Below are 22,148 nucleotides of genomic sequence, written 5' to 3' on the forward strand. Positions count from 1 at the left end.
TTTTATACTATTTGATTATTCAAGTAAAGCTTTTATTCTTTCCTTTAAATTCAAGCCAGAAACATGTGACTAACTATCTTTAAAATGCCAAACCTTGATAGTGCTAAACAGCATTTCATGGTTTGAAAGTGGCTGCAGAACTGGCTTACATTTTGACCAGACCGTTCTGCTGGATATTTACATTAATGCTGAATGTATAGAACTGAAAGATCATCTGCTGAAATTAACGGAGAAAGTTTAATTCAGAAGAAAAAGACTAACTTTCCGGTTGCCTGAAACAGAAATATCCAACCTTTAAAGGGCAGATGGTGTTCCTGGAGTTCTGTTGGAGTTCTGCATCAGATGTTAAAGACAGAAGTTTGAGTAGAGCTGCTGATGGTGCTGCTGTCAGGCTGTCAAGCTGTAATCCCACATCAACCTTCTACATCTGACAGGAATTAAACCCTGGAGAACCTACAGGCTCTACATTTGGCCGCTTTAAAAGAAAATGACTTTGATCTACTTAGTTTCTTGTTTTATTTATTTTTTGTTGATTGTTGCTACCTGAAATAAACAAAGACATTAAAGAATTGTCAAATTACTTTTAAAAGCCCAGAAGAAAATTGTTCCTAGGCTCTACAGGCGTAACCTTTTCCCCCTAAATTTGCCAGCATGTTCTTTTTTCTTCTCACTCCATGACTGACTCAGCATCCGACCATCATTCCTGCTCCTTTCATTCGCTCCTCATAAAAGTCATCTGCTTCAAAACCGAGGTCGGGCTCCAATGTTCTAAAAATATCTCTCTCACAGGGAGGTCGGTTGCAGCTCAGAACAACAGTTCTGAATAAAAAGCAACAGTTCATAACTGATGCATCATCCATGACTTTCTGTTGTTTGTTCTCCAAGCGCAGAAAACAAAGACTGGGGGGGGACTCAGTAAAGGATGAAGCTGCGGGAGAGAAATGATAGCAAAGATGTGATGGATGAGTAGATCAAAGGAAAGGAAGAATACTACACAAAAGATTCTCGGTTTTTTTAAGTTTTACTTAATCATCCGTCTATTTTCTTAACCCACTATATCCTTTTCGGGGTCATGGGGTCGCTGGAGCCTGTTCATGGCTACTATTGGGCAAAGCCCGGGAACATCCCGACAGGTCAGCAGTCTTACAGGATCACACAAAGGGACATTTCAGAGGAACCAATTAACCTATAAGCATGTTTTTTGACTGTGGAAGGCAGCCGGACTGCCCAGGGAAAACCCACGCATGCACAAGGACAACATGCAAACTCTACACAGAAAGGCCCCAGCCGGGATCCAGGTTCCTTGCTGTGAGGCAAGACCAGGGTGTAGCTGGTTCCTGGATCAAGTCTTTAAAAATAACAACGTTTGTTTGAAGTTGATGTGTGTTTATTTGGACATTTTAAATTAATAATCAGAAAACGATCTGAAAAGAAAAAAGAAGTCAGAGCTCAGCCAGAAATTCCTTTTCTACCAAATGATCTACTAGATGCCGTTCAAAAGAACGTAGATCTCTTTAAAGAAGTGAGAACATTTTTCTAACTTTTAAACGATTAAACTACAGATTCGGGATTTTTTATTCCTTCCTGTAATAATGTTTCACTTACTGCGGAAACTAAACACATTTGAGTTTTCTTCATCTTCTTTTTACAACGTTTCTGCTTCAGTGATGATCTATTCCAACTGTACAAAGTTGTGAGGCTTCCTGGTTCTTTTCTTCTCCAGAGCCATCTAACGCTACGGACACACCGGACATGTGACAGGTGTTCAAGAACCTGCTGAACGTGGGTTCTTGAACGCACATTTATCTCATGGTAATCACGCTGAACATGCAGGGAGGGGCTTCTTTTTCTACTGTTTACTAGCGCATGTCCCCCATCTACAGCTGGCAGACTTTTGGTGTGAAAAGTTGACGCACTGCAAATCTGGTGAATCTTTTTCTTTCAAAGACTTATGCCAATATATAAATGACTTGGTGTGATAAAATTCCAGTAGACTTTTCCTTTCCAATTGTTACTTTTTCCCTTAAACGAATGTCCTCAGAACCTGCTGGAGTCGGGTTTCTCCTGCCTGAAGCTCTTTTCAATGCCGTCTGTCAGCCAAATATAGATCGAAGGCTAAGTGAAGCTCTGACAGCTCCTGCCACGGTGTTTAGACGGTTTTCTACTTCAGTGAGTGTCAGAGAAAGGAGGGATGCACCTGCAGAGATGAAACGCTCAGCAGACAAGTGACAGACCTCCCTTCAGGTCGCCGCAGGCGAGCGAGGCAAGCCAGAACGGATCGGAGCGCTAATCTGGTCCTGACAGCAGCGAGTCAGCGCCGGCGGCCCCGGACCCCACTGTTAACGGTTTGAAGGAGGCCCACATCTGTGCTGCGTTACTGCTGAAACCTGAAGCCTCATGTTGCTCTCAAGGAAACATGTCGATGCCGCATTCATGAAACCAGCTCAGAGCACCACTGAAAGATCAGGACGGATGGAGTCTGTCTGCAGTTTGCATCTCAAACTCATTTTAAGAGGTTAAAGGTCAGAGCGTGGCCCTAAACAATAGCCCAGAAATGACAGTTGGTCCTTTTTGTTTGTTTTTCTGTTCCTACCCCCTAACATTTGTGCTTCTTTTGGAAAAAATCTCAAAGTTTAGAATCCTTTTCTGCTTTCGTTCAAAATCCAACTTCAAAAAAATTGTTTTGGGCGCTAGTGCGCAGCTGTAAGACGTTGACGTGTTTTTCACGGCTCTCCACTGCAACTCATACTTTTCCGTTATACAATAAACCCTTGTTTTTCGCGGGGGTTACGTTCCAGAAAGAACCCGTGATAGGAAAGATCCGTGAAGTAGAAACCTCTATTTTTTTTAACAATTATTATACAATTAAATACTCTATTATACATTGAAAAGAAAGAACAAACCATTTTACAGGCTCAAGCAATTGTTTCACAAATCAAAGTACTTTAAAAACGTTTATTTTTCAACAAATAACTTCTGTACTGTACTGTCAAATAATAATTTGAAACATGCTGTAAACAGAAGGCTTCAAATCGCGGAGATAAGCCCCGCCCACCGCGACCCGAGAGTAATTAAATTAAACGGGAGAAAATTTAAAATGATCATGAAAAAAATACAAAGTACAAACGGACAAATAGTGGCTCAGGTGTATTTCAATGCTCTGCAGTCTGAGAAGCTGCAGTGTTTTCTCCTTCTCAAGCCCGCGGTGCAGCTGTGTGTGTTTGTTCGGGAGAAGAACATAGTGATTGACAGTTGGTGTTGCTCTTTTTCTATGGGTTTTAGAGAAACTTGAAATTTCAAGATGATTTGCATGCACGTAATTTGGAAAGCTGATTTACGTACGTGTACATATTAAACTGCAACATTATTGACGCACAGGTAGAGAAGTAGCGGAGTGACTTTTTTAGCCAATCAGAATGCAGAACACAATGCACGATGCAAGTCCGTGAAGTAGCGAAACCGTGAAAAGTAAACCGCGTTATAGCAAGGGATCACTGTATACCACCTTAAACTTTTTCTACTTGTCGATATTTTTGTAAGTAGACGCGCCGCTGCCCATCGCGGTATTTTTCCCCCCCTTGCATTTCATTTTTCTTCCTTTCCTTTAACTTTCCTTAATGAGTACCGAACACGGATGACCCAACATTTTTCAGTAAAGTATTTGACTTGTTGCTGGATGAAAATGACTCAAACATAATAATCTCAGGAGATTGGAACTGCTACTTAGATCCTTTCCTTGATCGTCTACCCTTGCGCCCTCTTCCAGAGAGTGTATCTCTGCGGGATTTGCATAATCTCATGAAGAATAGAAATTTAGCAGATAATTGGAGAATTCAACACCCCACAGATAAAGATACTTTTTCTTTTCCAGTGTGCACAAATCTCATAGTCGGATAGATTATTTTTTAACCAGCTCTAACCTTATTTCACATATCACAAACTCTAAATACCAAAACATTTTGATATCAGATCACAACACTGTGTCTATATCACTGTCCCTAAATCTACCTAAACAAAACTATTCCTGGCGCTTCAACCCCACCCTTCTCAGTGATGATCACTTTATTAAACACATTGCTTTTAAACTCAAAGAATTTATTGAAAGAAATCACAATGGGGAGGTGTCAGACTCAACTGAAAGTTGTTATACGTGGTGACATTATTTCTTATACCTCAGCTCTCAAAAAGGAAAAAAATAAATGGCTTTCTGAAATTAAAATTGCAGTTCTATTCTAGAAAAGACATAGGAAACTTCTAAATCCCCCTCTGATTTCAGAGAAATGCTGAAACTTAAGTATGAATCCAATGTAATCATGAGCGATAACATTAATAATCGAAACTGAGGCAAAAACATTTTGAGATAGGATATAAACCCAATAAGCTCCTAGCACAACTTAAAGGAATGCAGGCTTCTAGAGCCATTCAAAAAAAAACAACCAAAAATGTCACTCTTTTAACAAACCCAGCAGAAATTAACAATCGTTTTTAAAGAGTTTTATCATGAACTTTACTGTTCTGATCAGAACATATCACAGTCAGACTTGGATAAATTCTTTGGCTTGCTTCATTTGCCCAGGTTAACTGATGCTGCAAGGCATCATCTGGACTCCAATTTCACACTGCAAGAAGTGATTGCAGCCATCAAGTCATTTCCATAAGGCAAGACTTAACGCCCTGATAGCTTTGGCTCATAGTTTTACTAAAAATTCTGTGATGATCCTTCTCCTCTCATGCTTATGATGATATGCGAGTCCAAACGCAGAGATATAGCTCTGTGTGAAGCCAACATCTCCTTAATCTTGAAGTAAGGCAGAGATCCAGCTTGTTTCAGAACCATTGCTCTCCAAAACTTTGATCAGAAGGTAATAACCAAAATTTTAGCAACCAGAATAACCCTTGTGCTCTCCTAGGCATTTTAACATTGAGAGTTGGGTCATCTAGACCCAATAGACAGTGCTCTGAACCTTTTTTCTTCAATGATTTGTGATCTTCACTGGTGTCCATGGATTACATGAAATCTTCACACCTTTATCCACCTTTGTCATGGTAGGGAGAACACGTCAATGTATGGGTGGGGTCATCTAAGATAGCACAAGGGTCAAACACATATTTAACTTCTATTATCCACCCTGACCAGACAGGAATCATCCCAGGCAGACATTCCTTTTCCATGTTAGGCGTCTTCTAGACACCATCTATGCCGAACACAATGGCTCTGGTGGAGCTGCGGTTTTGACTCTTACATAAAGCCTTTGACCAGGTTAAATGGACTTTACCTGTTTGAATCGCTGTGAGGGTTTGGGTTTAGTGAAACGTTTACATCTTGGGTGAAACTAATATATGCAGGTCCATTGTATTCATTTCTGACTAATGCGGAAAGATCAACGCCATTCCCGTTACAGCATTCTGTCCAGCAAGGCTGCCCTCTTTTTCCTGCTCTGTTGGCCCTAGCTTTGGAACCTCTTGCTGTTAAAATAAGAGCACATTCACATATCCAAGGCATTCTGGTTGGGGGAACAGAAACTGTTGTTAGCTTGTGTGCAGACGATGTACTGCTATACTTGCGAAATGCTGGGGAGTCTGTGCCCCTCCTTATTGATTTAAATGCTTCTTTAAGCAAAATTTCAGTTTACTCAATAAATTGGACTAAAAGCGAATTAATGCCTTTATCTAAAACTTATTCGCCAAATTCTCTTCAAAATGTTTTGAAGTATTCAGAGATTTTGAATTAATCTTTACCTTAAATTTCACAACAGTTTTATCAAAATTAAAGCAGAATATTGAGACTTGGAAGACTCTTCCCCATCCATGATCGGCCGAATAAACTCTATAAAAATGTTTTTTCTTTTTAGATTCTTGTATCTATGCCAGAATCTCCCTCTTTACCTCACAGCTTCTTTCTTTAAGGAGTTAGACTCAATAATCAGATTTACAAAATCCAAGTTGGAAGAAGGTCTTGGTCTACCTCCTCTTGAACCCAGAAAAAACTGAGGTCATTATACTTGGTCCTAAAAACCTCAGAGATGCTCTGTCTGCTCAGATAGTCTCCCTGGATGACATAAGTATAGCCCCCAATTCCACAGTTAGAAACCTTGGGGTTTTACTTGACCAGGATTTATCATTTAAGGCTCACATATCTCAGGCGTGTAGAACTGCCTTTTTTCACCTGCGGAATATTGCTAAGATCAGAAATATACTTTCTAAGAGTGATGCTGAAAAACTCATCCATGCATTTGTTACGTCGAGGCTGGATTACTGTAACTCCTTGTTAGCAGCGTGTCCTAAGAGTTCCTTGAGAAGTCTCCAGCTTGTTCAGAACGCAGCTGCTAGATTGTTAGCAGGAACTAGCAGAAGAGATCACATCACTTCTGTGTTAGTTTCGCTCCATTGGCTCCCAGTTGATTCTAGAATCAAGTTCAAGATCCTCCTGTTAACCTATAAAGCCTTATATGGAATGGCCCCGTCCTATATTAAGGACCTCATAGTCCCTTACCATCCAATCAGAACACTTCGCTCGCAAAATGCAGGACTGCTTGTGGTTCCTAGAATTAGTAAAAGTACGGTTGGAGGTAGAGCGTTTAGCCACCAAGCCCCTGTTTTATGGAATAAACTCCCAGCTCATGTAAGAGAGGCCGACTCAGTTTCTACATTCAAAGCTAGACTGAAAACATTCCTCTTTGGACAGGCTTATTGTCACACTAGTTAGTATTCAGAGATTATTTAACTTAATGTTAGTTTGTTTAAATTAAACTTAATAATAACTATTTCTTTTAAAAGGCTGCTAGAAGTTGAAGCTGGGGTAACTATGGTGCACTGGGGTTCTGTCCTCTTTCCTTTTTTACTTCTACCCTTCCTCTCCTCTATTCTTGATCATAATTTATCATTTAGTTCTCCATGCCTCTGTTTGGTACAGTGCGATTCATGTATTGTCCCTCTTTTCCTCTCCCCTCCTGGGGAGTGGGAGTGCTTCCAGACTCCAGTTGTTTCATCCGTGCTCCTGTTCCTGACCGTTTACCTCGCCTTTGCTCCTGCTCCTACACCTGGCTGTGGATCCTGCCTCTGGCTCATCTTTGGCTCGTCTCTGCTCTGTGCCTGACCGAGTACCTCGCCTCTGCTCCTGCTCCTACACCTGGCTGTGGTTCCTGTCTCCGGCTCGACTCGCGCCTTTGACTGTCCCCACAACCACGGCTGGATGAAGCTCGTCTGCTGGACTTTTATATATGTAGTTGTAGATTTAGATAAGTTAATTCTTCTCTAAGAGTTCTGGTAAATCGCCTGTCCGTCCTGGGGGAGGATCCCTCCTTCATGTGGACACCCCTGAGGTTCCTTGTTTTTTCCGGAATCCGTTTTTTTTGGGAGTTTTTCCTTACCGCGAAGGGGGGTCTAAGGGCAGGGATGTCAGTATAGCTTAGTCAGTTTGTTAGTTCATTTTAGTATTTTTCTATTGAACTCTTTGTATTCGTGATCCTTTTGATTTCATGTTTTACTTCGAAGCCCATCGAGACGACTGTTGTTGTGATTTTGGGCTATACAAATAAAATTGAATTGAATTGAAATTGAATTGAATTGAATACCAGAATTCAAACACTATTACTGGGCTGCCAATATCAGAGCATTGATGTTTTGGCAGTAGGGACGACCAGACACCATTGGTCCCACCACTCCGCTATGGGTTAAAATGGAGGGCCGAGTGGGAGATTTCTCGTGTTTACATGCTTTGCTCTTCTCCAAACTGGAGAGGGCGGAATCTCTCCGAAAACTGGGTTTTGTCCCAAAACAATCGGTGCGCATTTAAAATCAAGTTAGAAGCTTTCTTTCTTTGCCGGACATTTCTGTTCAGTCACCAATATGCCATAATCACTCTTTTTTGCCTCCTTGGGATGATAAATTGTATCAGGAATGGAATGAGATGGGTTTGACTAAACTTGAAGATTTGTAAATAGATAACAAATTTGCATCATTTAATCAACTTAAACAAAAATCTTTAGCTTTACCAATTCACACTTCTATAGGTACTTACAAATTAAACATTACGTTCAGTCCAAAATTAAACAATTTCAAGATCTTCCAGCTGAACATAATCTTTATGACATTTTCCAAAGTGCCCCTGGCTGCAGACATTTGGTTTCTAGAATAGTGCATTTATTTGATGACAGCACCAGGGTGAAATCGACAAAAATGAAAGATGCTTGGAGCGAGGAGTTGGGCATAGAAATATTCGAATCAATGTGGGAAAAGTGTTTATCCAAGATTCACTCTTGCTATGTTAACAGCAGACATCAACTGATACAATTTAAAATCATCCATCTGCTCCACTACTCCAAAGTACGATTGCACAAAATACATCCTTCAATTACTCCCATTTGTGATAAATGTAAAATATCTCAAAAGCACATTGGTTCAAGCTTTTTGGTCTTATCCCTCATTGGCTGGCTTTTGAAACAGAGTATTTGATTGGTATTTCAAAGCCTATGGTTGCTTAATTCCACCCAATGCAGAGCCTGCCATTTGTGGCTGCATATGTACCAGAACTATCCCGACTGTAATACAGCAGCCACTAAAACTTGGGTTTATGACTGCAAAAAGATACATTTTGAGAGATTGGAAATCTACGGCTTCTCCCTACTTTACAGTATGGCTCACTGACATGCTCTTTCTCATTCACATGGAAAAAATTGTTCACAAAAATGTTCACAATGAACTCTGGACACAATTTCTAAATCACTTTCAGAAGGTTAAAATTATTTAGCTCTTTACTGAGACTGCATTTTTCTTTCTTCTCTTTATGCCCAATTTGGACGGCCTGTAAATATTATTGAATAGAGTGTAACTGGCAATTATTTATTTACTTGTATTTTTTCATTCGGTTTTGTAATGGTCAAAATAGCACCTGAACTGTTTGTTTTGCTTGTCTGTGATTTTGTCTATTTGAAGACGAAAATAAAATATTGAAAAAATTAAAATAAAAAAAATGTGTTTTGGACAGACAATAAATATTATCAATATTTTATCATCAATATATATGTTTGCAGATTTGACATTCTTTCCATATTTGGACATGATTTTCCAACTGCAAAATCCTTTGGACAGGAAGAGAACTATACTGCAAATTTTGCCAGCAGTTTTGGCTCCGCCCACTACAGGTAGCTGCTATGAGCAGAGCTGCAGAGATGTGAATGAAGGCGGAGCAGTCAGAGTTCAGTCAGAACTCAGAATCAATCTGTTCTTAAAGTGTGTCTCTGCTGAAGCAGCTGCTGTCTCCTTACTGCGCTGAAGAATCACTTTGCTCCACACGACTGCAGGAGAATGTAAGCTGTCACGGTGTTTGAACGCCTGACAAAACCATTCATGCCGAGGACTTTCACCGTTTGATTTATGTTCCTCCTCTGAGCGCTAAAACAAGCTGAAGAGGATCAGAGGAGAAAACTAATGACAGTAAAAAAAACAGCAGGAGAGAAAAGCAGCAGAACAAGAGGAGATCAGCAGGAGAGGAGTGATGGGAGAGAAGGAGATCTGAAAGAAAGATGAAGGCTGAGGAGGAGGGAGGACATGGAAGCAACAGAAATGAAAGAGACTCTTTTATTATCAGCTGCCCCCCGCCTCACTGTAACACCTGCCTGATGTGCCGTTTGCCCTGCAGAAAACCAGCAGAACCTTTAAAGCCTGACCATCATTATCGGGCTCTGCATGTTTCTGCACATTCATGTTTCATCGCATTCCGACAAACAGCCTTCATGACGGACATCCAGCCTGCTGAGAGGCCTGCAGGGACATCCTGTAGATTCACCCCCCGAAAGTTTCAGCTAAATCCGGAGAGGAAAGGCTGGAGCCGAGCAGGAGAGCTGCACAGCGCGTTCAGGAGAACAGGAAACATTTGAAGCAGCAGAGTCCAGAGAAGCTTTAAGCAGACATGACTTAAAAAAAAATTATTAATGTTCTGCTAGGGACTGTTTCTGTGCTGCTTCCATTAACAGTAAATGTTTGACTTTTTTCTAAAACAAAAGGATTTTACGTAGCAAATTAATCGGTTAGTTCAGAAGGGGCCCAAGTTCATAATTTTTCAAAATAATTCAATTCAATTAAATTTTATTTGTATAGCCCAAATTCACAACAACAGTCGTCTCGATGGGCTTCGTATCGGTAATTGAGAAAGTTAAACATGAAATCAAAAGGATCATGAAAACTAAATTTAACTAACAAACTGACTGAGCCAAACTGGACATCCCTGCCAGTAGACCCCCCTTCGCGGTAAGGAATAACTCCTAAAAAAACGGATTCCGGAAAAAACGAAGAAACCTCAGGAGTGCCCACATGAAGGAGGGATCCTTCCCCAGGACAGACAGGCGATTTATCAGAACTCATAGAGAAGAATTAACTTATCTAAATCTACGACTACATATTTAAAGTTCAGCAGACGAGCTTCATCCAGATGGAGTTGGAGGCACAGTCGGAGTCGAGCCGGAGACAGGATCCACAGCCAGTTGTAGGAGCAGGAGCAGAGACGAGGTACACGGCCAATAGATATATTATATGTTCTATGGTCTTCAAGGGGAAAAGCTATCTGATTATGTGCAAAAAAGTCCCAAGTTCATTGTAATGTATTGACGATGCTTGACATATAAAATGCATTAAGTCCAAATTCCTGTCTCTCTACAAATGCTAAAGAACCACAGAGAGCAGCCCCAGAAGCATCTGAGCAGTTCTGAATCAAATGATGGAGGAAGTTTAAACATTCTGTTGGGATGGAAATGTCCTTTTTCTGACGTCCAAAAAAACAGACTCCCGCACCGCACTGACAGCTCTCACTGAGGATCGGTTAAGATAAAGGTAAAGTCCCACTAGCTGTCAAAGACCAGGGTGTGTGAAGTTTGTTCTCCGCATTTGACCCGCCCCCTGAGGGAGGGGTGAGCTGCACGCAGCGCCACATTCGGAAACCATTTGTGGTTTAACCCCCCAATCCAAACCCCTTTGTTCTGAATGTCAATTTTAAAGTCTTTGGGATGAATCAACCGGGGATTTGAACCCCCCAACCTGTCTGGCCTCATGGGATGACACTCTACCACATGACCACTGAGTTGGTCCTAAGTGATTAGAAAGTGTTGTGCTCTTGATTTTTAGTGCAGTCTTTGGTTTTGTTGATCCTGTGTTTATACTGACATTCTTTGTTTTAAAAACCCAACAAACGTCGTCCTGGCGGCAGAAGTTTAAAGTGAGGAACTAGCTTGACTCACCAGTCGCTGCAGGATCTTCTTGCTCTTTTCATCAGAGCAGTAATCAGACAGGATGCTCCTGTGGACCAGAACCAGACCATTCAGGAACAACCAGGACCCGAACCAGAGCAGAACGAAGACCAGGGTTCCCCGGCGGGACAACATCCTGAGGCCCAGCCACTTCAGCAGGCACAGCCCACCTCCCCAGCCCCCTCCGCCCACCACCGGTCCTCCGGGCAGCATCATGGCCTGGGAAGCGACTCCTCAAGAGGCTCACCTACCAAACCGGCTACTGGTTCGAAAACATCTGCTGGTGAAAACGTCAGCGGAGGTTCTGTGTCGGCAAAGTCAAAGTTCACCAGAAAGATTCAGGAAAGAACTTTCACATAGAAAAGGTTCCTCGATGCTTCGCTGTCCTCCTCATCATCATGCAGACCTGAGTCTGCTGTTAGCAACAAAAAGTTTGTCTGAACAGAGACCAGATTCAATCCCAGAGTCCATGGTTCCCAACGCAGAAACTTTCCAGTCTCCAAACTGACTTTTCATGTCCGGCTTTTCATCTTTTTCCACAAAAAAACAGAAGATCACAGAATGAGGTGAGGAGATTCCAGCTTGAGGGCAACTGAGCGCATGGAAGGTAGACTCCAAGGGTTTGCACTCATATCCCTAAAAGGATCACAATGATCCCGAAAAAAAAAACAGAAGATAAACATCCAAAAACCAGGATCCAGCAAAGCTGCAGAAAAATTAGATGAGTTAAAAAAGATTCATTTAATATTGTAACAAAAGTTTATTATATTAATATTAAACACTGACATGTCTCAACTAAAGAAAGATTCAGTTTTCTCTACTAGACTTTTGAACATCTAATTTACAGATCAGTTACTCATGTTAGTTAAACTCTAAATCAGAAAATACAGCTAAACATCATCTGCATTGAAACTATTTCACTGTGTTTTTAAACACTAAGAAGTTGTCTTTCAAAATAAAAGGACCCAAATTCAAGAACTCCATAAAATGGAGAAAAACATAGGACACGTTTACCTTTACAGTATCTTGAGTAAAAAATAGACAGTTCCAATTCTGTACAAAATGGCAAAGCCTTTCAAAGGTGCAGCAGTGCAGATGTGTAGATTTATTAACCTTTATTAAAAAGGTTAATTAAACACTCATCTTAAGTTAATTAACATTTTTGAAAAAGGTTAATTAGCTGAAAGTAAGTTATAGTAAAAAGTTTGAGTTTTAAAAAAGCTAGAAAGAGTGTCCTGAGTTTTAATCCACTTTTTTAGGCCTCGTTCCGCTGCCTGTGGTTGCTTCCCCTAAAGCATGCAAACTATTAACTGAGAAAAAAACACAAAAATGAAGACTAGAAATTGTGGGTTAGCTCACCAGCAGAGTGGGGCTCCGTCAGGCTCTCAACCTCTTTCAGAAATATGGAGACTCAGAGGTCCAGAAATGAAACAAGGAGCTGCTCCTTCTGAAAGAAAAGAGCAAACGCTCAGTCACCGTTTGCTTTTGTTTCCTTCTGACGATGGAAAAAGGACAGCTGCTCTCAAACTGCTGTCCCCCTGAGACCAGGAAGAGCTTTAGTTGCTGGTTATATCATCTCCAACAGCAGATTCCTGCAGCCGAGTCCTCCCCTATGGTGGCCGAGAGGTGCAAGACACGCTTACATTTAAGATACAGCAACAGCAAATCCCAGTATAAATGAACAAATCACAAAACACAACAGCAAATCATGAAACACAACAGCAAATCAGGAAACACAACAGCAAATCAGGAAACACAACAGCAAATACTGAAACACAACAGCAAATCATGAAACACAACAGCAAATCATGAAACACAACAGCAAATCATGAAACGCAACAGCAAATCACGAAACACAACAGCAAATACTGAAACACAACAGCAAATACTGAAACACAACAGCAAATCAGGAAACACAACAGCAAATACGGAAACACAACAGCAAATCATGAAACACAACAGCAAATCATGAAACGCAACAGCAAATCATGAAACGCAACAGCAAATCACGAAACACAACAGCAAATACTGAAACACAACAGCAAATCATGAAACACAACAGCAAATACTGAAACAGAACAGCAAATCACGAAACACAACAGCAAATACTGAAACACAACTGCAACTCACGAAACACAACAGCAAATCACGAAACACAACAGCAAATACTGAAACGCAACAGCAAATCATGAAACACAACAGCAAATACTGAAACAGAACAGCAAATCACGAAACACAACAGCAAATACTGAAACACAACTGCAACTCACGAAACACAACAGCAAATCACGAAACACAACAGCAAATACTGAAACGCAACAGCAAATCACGAAACACAACTGCAAATCACGAAACACAACAGCAAATACTGAAACACAACAGCAAATACTGAAACACAACAGCAAATACTGAAACACAACAGCAAATCATGAAACACAACAGCAAATACTGAAACACAACAGCAAATCACGAAACACAACTGCAACTCACGAAACACAACAGCAAATCACGCAACACAACAGCAAATCACGCAACACAACAGCAAATACTGAAACACAACTGCAAATCACAAAACACAACAGCAAATCATGAAACACAACAGCAAATCACGAAACACAACAGCAAATCACGAAACACAACAGCAAATACTGAAACACAACATCAAATCATGAAACACAACAGCAAATCATGAAACACAACAGCAAATCATGAAACACAACAGCAAATCACGAAACACAACAGCAAATCACGAAACACAACAGCAAATACTGAAACACAACAGCAAATCATAAAAATTACAGTCCTGAAACAAATACAGAATTACAAAAAAATAACCCTGTTACAAATGACCAAAACCAGAAACACAACAATGAAAGCGGAGACATGGCTTCTAACAGAAATGGACGTTATATAAAACTAATTGTGTATGATTTTTTTTAAATATTATTAATTACTGTTTTCTTTCTGTGGACATTTTAAATACATGAAACAGTCCTGAAACATTCTTGCTAGAGTGGTCTTAACGGAGAGGGAATACCCTTAATACCGGAAAAGCAAAAACTTTACCTTGTTAAACGTTGTTGTAATTTTTATTGTAGTAATACAATTGAAGAAATGCTTTTGGACTGTCTCATGTATTGAAAATGTCCACATAAAAAAGACAGTAACAAGGAAATGTAGAAAATAATACACAATTAGTTTTATATTACGTCACTTCCGGGATTCAGGATGTTCCGTTTCAGTTAGACAGCGTTTCTCCGCTTTCCATGTTGTGTTTCTGGATTTGTTCATTTGTATCGAGATTGTTTTTGTAATTCAGTATTTGTTAGTTTTCACCCAAAATTGCTTTTGTGTTCCAGGATTCTGTCATTTGTTCCGTGGTTTGCTGTTGTGTTTCATTATTTGTTCATTTGTTCCGAGATTGTTATCAGTGCTTTGTGATTTATTAGTTTGGGATTTATTGTTGGTTGTGTCCTAAATATAAATGTGTCTTGCACCTCCCGGCCACCATAGGTTTCATGATTTGCTGTTGTGTTTCAGTATTTGCTATAGTGTTTCATGATTTGCTGTTGTGTTTCGTGATTTGCTGTTGTGTTTCAGTATTTGCTATAGTGTTTCATGATTTGCTGTTGTGTTTCGTGATTTGCTGTTGTGTTTCAGTATTTGCTATAGTGTTTCATGATTTGCTGTTGTGTTTCAGTTTTTGCTGTTGTGTTTTGTGATTTGCAGTTGTGTTTCAGTATTTGCTGTTGTGTTGCGTGATTTGCAGTTGTGTTTCAGTATTTGCTGTTGTGTTGCGTGATTTGCTGTTGTGTTTCGTGAGTTGCAGTTGTGTTTCAGTATTTGCTGTTGTGTTTCGTGATTTGCTGTTGTGTTTCAGTATTTGCTGTTGTGTTTCGTGATTTGCTGTTGTGTTTCAGTATTTGCTGTTGTGTTTCACTTCTTGCTGATGTGTGTTTCATGATTTGATGTTGTGTTTCAGTATTTGCTGTTGTGTTGCGTGATTTGCTGTTGTGTTTCGTGAGTTGCAGTTGTGTTTCAGTATTTGCTGTTGTGTTTCGTGATTTGCTGTTGTGTTTCAGTATTTGCTGTTGTGTTTCGTGATTTGCTGTTGTGTTTCAGTATTTGCTGTTGTGTTTCACTTCTTGCTGATGTGTGTTTCATGATTTGATGTTGTGTTTCAGTATTTGCTGTTGTGTTGCATGATTTGCTGTTGTGTTTCAGTATTTGCTGTTGTGTTTCAGTTCTTGCTGATGTGTATTTCATGATTTGATGTTGTGTTTCAGTATTTGCTGTTGTGTTTCGTGATTTGCTGTTGTGTTTCAGTATTTGCTGTTGTGTTTCGTGATTTGCTGTTGTGTTTCGTGATTTGTTCATTTGTACTGGGATTTGCTGTTGCTGTATCTTAAATGTAAGCGTGTCTTGCACCTCTCGGCCACCGTACTCCCCACACAAATTTCACACAAAACCAAACATTTCACCGACAAAGACTTTTTGAAGGCTAAAAGCTATTTAATGTTTAAGTCTTTCAAAAAATGTTTCTTTAAAAACATTGCAAATATAAAGCATCTACTTAATTTCTTATTTTTACGATAAATATGGTCTCCAGATCAAAATCCGCATCTGCCATTAATCTGCCTTTGCAACAGTTTCGCTCCCCCTACCCTCTCAATGACCTTTATTTTCATTTTTACATATTATGTGATGATTGCCTGATGTCTGGAAATGTCAGACTGTGATGAACCAATCAGGTTGCAGGAGAGTGGTACGGCAGCAGCAGGGTAAGTTAGCTTGGCATTCACCTGCTGAAGTTCACGGGTGGGTCTCTTCTACTGCTCAAAAGAACTAACACTAAAAAGGTTTGGATTATCAAAAAAATATCGTGTTTCTTTGCTCCCAAAGGTTATTTACATCAGGCAGCAGTGGATGCAGTTTGTTTTTTTTCAGAGACGGAAACAAGGCTGTTTTAACTGACGTGAAAACAGAGAGTCAATATATATATCACATCTGTGTAACCACTGTAAAAATAGATTTGTTTGCAGGGATTAAACTGCTTTATTTGATTCCTGTTATATCTTTACTTCAAAAATCAACATAAACATAAATGAGTTACATCGTGTTTAGGAAGAGCCACAGTTATTTAGAACTAAATAACTGCCATGTCATGTCTGCAAATGAAGGTATGATGATACTTATCCAACCACTGACTGTATACGAGAACTGGAGTGAATGAGTGAGTGTGTTGTCCCCTATAGGAAACGGCTTACTTATGGCTCCAATCAAGTGATGTCAATTCAGTCGCCATTTTTTGGGATATGCATGCCAACATATTGGAGCCAAATGTTGTTAGTAAAATTGTCTAAATCAACTTTTCTATGGCAGCCACGCTTGCCAGTCAGGAGTGAGCACGTTAGAAGGCCACACCCACCAGTTAAACACAGGCTCAGTGGAATCTGTCAAATAAATGCTTCAAAAGTTTGACGTGCAATCACCTACTTTTACTTTTAATCAGTTATAAACTGATTGGTCAGTTTATAACATGATTAACTTGAACTACAGAAAAAAAATCAAGAAAATGTTGATAAAATGTACCAGAGCAACAATGGTTATTCTGACAAATGTAATGACTAAATGATAGCTGTTTATTTAATAATTTCTATGGTATTTTGGCTTCTTAGTCACAGTCCAGTTCTCATATAAAGTGAATGTATTCAACACTTTATTTTGTAAGTTACTCTGCACTGTGGACAAAATTGGTGAGACATAATTAATCACGCATTTGATCATTTTTAAATCGTTTTTCACATTTAGCTCTCTCTCTTCAAAGAAGTAGTGAGATGCAGTCTCAAAATTTAGTTAGTGGTTTAACACCCAATCCAACCCTTACAGCTATGAAGGGAGTTGGTATGCCCCATTTTTAGAGTATTTGGTATGATCCAATTGTGTTTTGAAATCTTCTATATCTCAGGCTAATGATAGCCTGACCTCTAGCCAAGTGAAGAAGAAGGAAAAAAACACGCCTTTTTTTTTAAATGCAATGCTTTAAAAAGTCACATCGAGGCAGAGTTCACAAAGCTGGAATAGTTTTACTAAAAAACAATTAGTTGTCTCAGTCATTCTCTTTGTTTCACATGCAGGGGACTGAAGGTATCACCTTTGAGCGGAACTTGAATAGGTTTTATATTATGTACGGTAATTAATGTTATTACATGGACATTCTTTTTATTCTACATTTTTACAATTCTGCTGCTCTGTTTTTCATTTTAAATCTTTTTCTTTGTGTTTCAGTCACTCTTCTTTCTGTTGAAAGAATAAATAAAGTTGTCCCCCCAAGTGCAAAGTTTTACAATTAAACAGGAGCTGCTCGCGTGCCCCAAAGCCTAAATAACCTGCAGGTTCCATCATCTAGGCTTGATGTGGCTGTGCAACTGCGACCAATCCGGTCTTTCTACAGCTGCATGTTTGCTCACTTCTCACCATTTAAGACTTACAGCAGCTCCTGCAGGTAAGTGTCAGGTTCAGACCTGCAACTTTACAGCTCTCAACATAAACTTTACTCTTAACTAGTTAAAGTTTCAAGCGGAATTGGAGAACGAGGCAGAGGCAACGATGATTTTTGTAAGAATCATGCAAAGGGAAAACTTTTCTCACCATTCTGGAAGCCTGTGAAGTGATGATCTGCAGAAAAAAAAACTCCTGCTTTATTCCTTTCTTCACTTGTGAGGGTAGAAAGATCAACTATTAAATAAAATTAGAAATTTCTTTGGTTTTAATCCAGTTTAACCTATAACTCTTCTGAGATATTTTTCGTCTGATTTTTGAGCTCCCGATGATAAAGATTCTTCATTTCCTGAATTGACAATCGAAAGTGCAGGTCTAACTTTGCTCAAGAGAAATCCCAGTGCCACAGGCAGCTCATCTCCACGGTCCAGATAAGAGCACTTAATTGAGTCAGGCTTGTTTTTCTCTCTCTGAGGAGCTGAAGAAAGCAGGATTTGCCTGCAGACGATCCTGCTTCTGTGTGTCAGAGAAACCAGCTGAAGCTTCCAGTGGACATCAGGGTTGGGGTTCCTCGAGGTGATGGACCAGAGTGGGTCTGACCAAAGACAGTCTAACATGGGTCTGACTGAGATGCTCCAGAGGGACTGCGTGGGCCATCCAGCTGCTGGCGGAGAGTAAACCCTGACTCTGGACTGCCAGGCCACCTCTGAGGCTCCAGCAGCCGTCTGGTGTTCCTGCAGCTCCAGTTCCTCCTCTTCCTCGCTCTTAGACAGAGTGTGTGTGCGCCTGTGAGAGAGAGTGTGTGTCGCGCTCAGGCTTGTTTGCGCAGCCTCATTCCTCCTCCTTCGCTTTGCTTTCCCACCAAGTCTGTGTGTTTGTGTCATAACTCATTCTGCAGAGAAGGCTCCTCTCAGCTGCTCTGCCACTAACAGCAATCGCATTTAAGGCTACAGATGTCCCTGGGAGGATTGAAAGCAGGACTCTGTGTGCACCCTTCCACCTTAACCCCTCCCCCAGATCCCTCTTAGCCGTTACCACGGTAGCAAGTCACTGTTCAGGTTCAGTCCCCACATGGTGCTTTCCTGAGCCTCGACAAACTGAAAGCTCTTGGCCAGGTTTATCTTTCCTCCTCCCCACAAACGTGCACGTTAATAACGGCTCAGAGGCTTGTGGCGTGTTGGTAATAGCTTTGTTTGTAAAAATGCCAATAAAGTTGTGCAAACACGAGGAAGGGTGTGGCGTTTGCACGGGCCCCTCACGCCTTCAGGGGTTAAAAATGCTGTGACTGTTTGGCTGAAACTGTTGATGATGAACGCTCGGGGAATATGCTCCAGTTTACACCAACCTCTTTAATAAGTTTGGCTGACACATAAACGATTGCTGGTTTTGGTAATTTTGAGCCATAGAGGCAGTAAACACATGCTGCAGAACCCACCATTAACTCTTTCATGGATTTAAAGACAATTTTAGACATTTTATAGGCCAGTTGGTGTAATCAATACTCACACATTTAAATAATTATCAAAATGAAAAAAGTCCTCAGATTTTAGGCTCACTTTTATATAGTTTTACTCCCCTGACAGTTACGGGACAGCAAGTCATCAAACTGGGTAACAGAGAGAGATGGAGGGTCAGCTGAGAAGAGAAAAAAAAGAAAACGTCATTCTGACGCAGCTCTAAAAAGCTCCCATGAACCCGGACATGGAGACATGTTTACTGTCTCTTTTGTTTGAGCACAGTTGATCATTTCTTATTCCTAATGAACTCCTGCAGCTCTGCAGAGACTATGTCCTAAAAAACTACACAGGTTTTTATGATTTTGGCTATAAAGGGCATTACCATAATTAAAAGACCACCGGAAACACCTTTACAACAGATCAAAAGATGATCAGAATGGGACGTTAAAGTACTTTATAGACAAATCCTCCATCAAAAAACAGAAAGAAGAGTGACTGCTTACTATTTAAAGTTCACCACAACCTGAAATAAATAAAAAAGAATTACATCTCATCTTTAATTTCTCTTTCATCATGATTTCTTTTCTCAGTTGTCCCCGTCTTCCAATGCCTACCCCAACTATATGAACAAATTTAGTCTTCAGACTTAACTAACATCTACAGGACTACAGGTTTCTATTGATGCAGGGGAAAAGTTCCTTTAATCCCAGTGAAGGTGAAGCATTACTGTGTTTTTGTTAGAACTATTGGGCAGAATGAAGCATTTTCTTTCAGAATAAGATCATTTAGCTTTGTTTCAACCTACTATATCAGCTCATCTTTTTTAATGACTGAAAAAAATCCCATGCAGAACCTGGAAGTCCAGACACCAAACAGATCTAGATCTGCTTAGCAGCACATCTAGACAGATGTTGAATGACTATCTCTTTGCTTCTATGAACATATTATCCATGAACCATCCATCCATTTTCCAAACTCAATCTTTTTTGGGGTTTCAGGGTTGTTGGAGCCTATCCCAGGTACCGTTGAGGGCGGGGTCACCGGTGTGTCGCAGGGCTGACCCTTTCGGAGGGGGAATGGATTGAACAGAAGTTCTTCTGGAAGCCCTCCCCCCTTTTAAGGCGCCACTGCCAGTGATCAGTTCAGTTATCCCTATTTTTCCTCATAAAACCAAACAGTAAGAGGCTCTGCTGATACATTTTTCCTGTAAAAGTCCACTTAATTGCCCACAGAGTCAAACAGCTGTACCTGCAGTGAGATCAATGATGCAGAAACACAAAGACAAGAAGATTTAAAAAAAAAAACAAAGCTTGGCTGCAAGACAGAGGAGGATCCTGCAGCCACTCTGTTCCTCTAATTGCCAATTAAAACATCTTTGCTGCTCAGTGGTCGATGGCAGAGCGGGATTTCGTAAACAGAACAGAACCACTGATCTCCCTTTCATAACTTCCTGCTTATCTGCAGCCAATTATCCGAGTCGGCTCGTTAGAGGGAGCTGCCTCTCCTGCAGTGTGTTAGAGATGCTGCAGCAGCACCTTCAGCTGTGACACAGCCGTTTAAAACAGAAGAGGGTCTGAGACTTTCATCCCTGATGTAAACTCTGTTGGACAGTCTGGACCTGAAAACAGTTAGAATGTTAAATTGTGTCGCCCCCTGGTGATTGTGGATGTACATTACAGCAAAGAGAAGTCCCTGACCTTCTGGCCTGTAAAAAGCAGGGCGACCTTTTCTTGACATTCTGTGCCTTTTAGTTGTCTTGGTTCATGTTTTGAACTCTGTTCATGTTGGTCTGTTCTCCCTCAGTCACAGCTCAGTGTGATTGTCAGCATCAGGTTCAGTGGGTAATAATGATGCTTCTAGTGACGGGCGATAACACACTTTTAGGATTTGATACACAGTATTCAATTGTAGCAATACAGATTACTGGTAGTTTCTTATTGTTAAGTTTTTTCTCATGCATATTATTTGTTATCCTAAGAACAAATACCATCAATAACTTTATTGTGAAAGGTTCAAAATTCAAGTGTTCTTTCTAAAATCGCCTGCTCATGCTGTGCTGCTCGTGGCTCGTCTGGTCCCATGACTCGTGGAGCTGTTCAATATGCTGTAGGTGGGGTGTGTTTTGGCACTAAATGCTGGAATATCTCACCTAATAACCATTGGTCATCTCAATACTTTAATATTTAAACTAAACTTGGTGACATTCGGGAATCTGTATTTTGATACCTTGGTATTGACACTCCCATCACTAATGCTTTTCCATTTAGCTGACATAATGCTCTGTGCTAATGTATGGTATTCACATTTCATACCATTACATTTCCGGAAATCTTGCAGACACACCGGCCCTCGAGGCCTGGGTTGTCTATCCCTGCACTGGCCTCTGAATCCAGAGATCCCAGTTAATCCAACCACAAGGGGGCCCAGTCCAGTTCTTTCATGCTCCAGTCCAAGCTCAGGTAAATGCAGAGTTTTGTCAGGAAGGGTATCTGACCTGAAACCAAAGTCTCATCAGTCATGTTAATCACAAACAGAACTTTCACATGGATCAGCCGTGACCTGAGTTAACAACAACTGGTGCTGTTGATCAATAGTGTTCTGGTGGAAGTTGGACTTTTGTTGGAAGGAGAAGACCAAAACGAGTTTGTAGACCGAGAGAGAAAGACAGGAGTGAAGAACTTAGAGCAGAAACTTTGGTAAGATGGGTTTTCACAGACCAGATGGAAAGAGATCAAAGTTTTTAGACTGGAAGCAGCTTCAAGATGTTTTATCATGGTGTAAATGGAAAGAGAAAAAGATCCTGAAGGAGGAGTTTGTTCTGAAGTGAAGGGAGGGTCAGATAGGTTGGGGCTGGAAGTTAAAGGTGTGATGTTAATTGTTGTCAGTGATTATGACCCCCAGATATAAAGTGAGCTATAAAGGAGATGGAGAAATTTGAAATTTTAGTCTA

At 40.5% G+C, this 22,148-nt stretch overlaps 1 protein-coding gene across 6 annotated transcripts in view; it reads right to left on the reverse strand.

Moving 5' to 3' along the window:
- The window catches only part of dipk1c (divergent protein kinase domain 1C), a 45,047-nt gene extending 26,207 nt beyond the window's left edge, over nt 1-18,840 (reverse strand). For 3 of the 6 annotated variants that reach the window (XM_023950336.2, XM_078938913.1, XM_078938912.1), the window contains exons 1-3: nt 17,892-18,334; nt 12,600-12,687; nt 11,232-11,946 (exon numbers count right to left, since the gene is read on the reverse strand). In XM_023950336.2, coding sequence (XP_023806104.1) covers nt 11,232-11,456 — 225 coding nt within the window. In that variant the 5' untranslated portion in view covers nt 11,457-11,946; nt 12,600-12,687; nt 17,892-18,334. Of the gene's footprint in view, nt 1-11,231; nt 11,947-12,599; nt 12,688-17,891 lie in introns of all 6 variants that reach the window. The other 3 variants (XM_078938911.1, XM_023950337.2, XM_023950338.2) reach the window with 3 other exon arrangements.
- Nucleotides 18,841-22,148: the final 3,308 nt, after the last annotated feature.

Source organism: Oryzias latipes, chromosome 20 (assembly GCF_053564925.1).
Source record: "Oryzias latipes strain Hd-rR chromosome 20, Olatipes_Hd-rR_3.1".
In the NCBI taxonomy this organism is placed as follows: Eukaryota; Metazoa; Chordata; class Actinopteri; order Beloniformes; family Adrianichthyidae; genus Oryzias; species Oryzias latipes.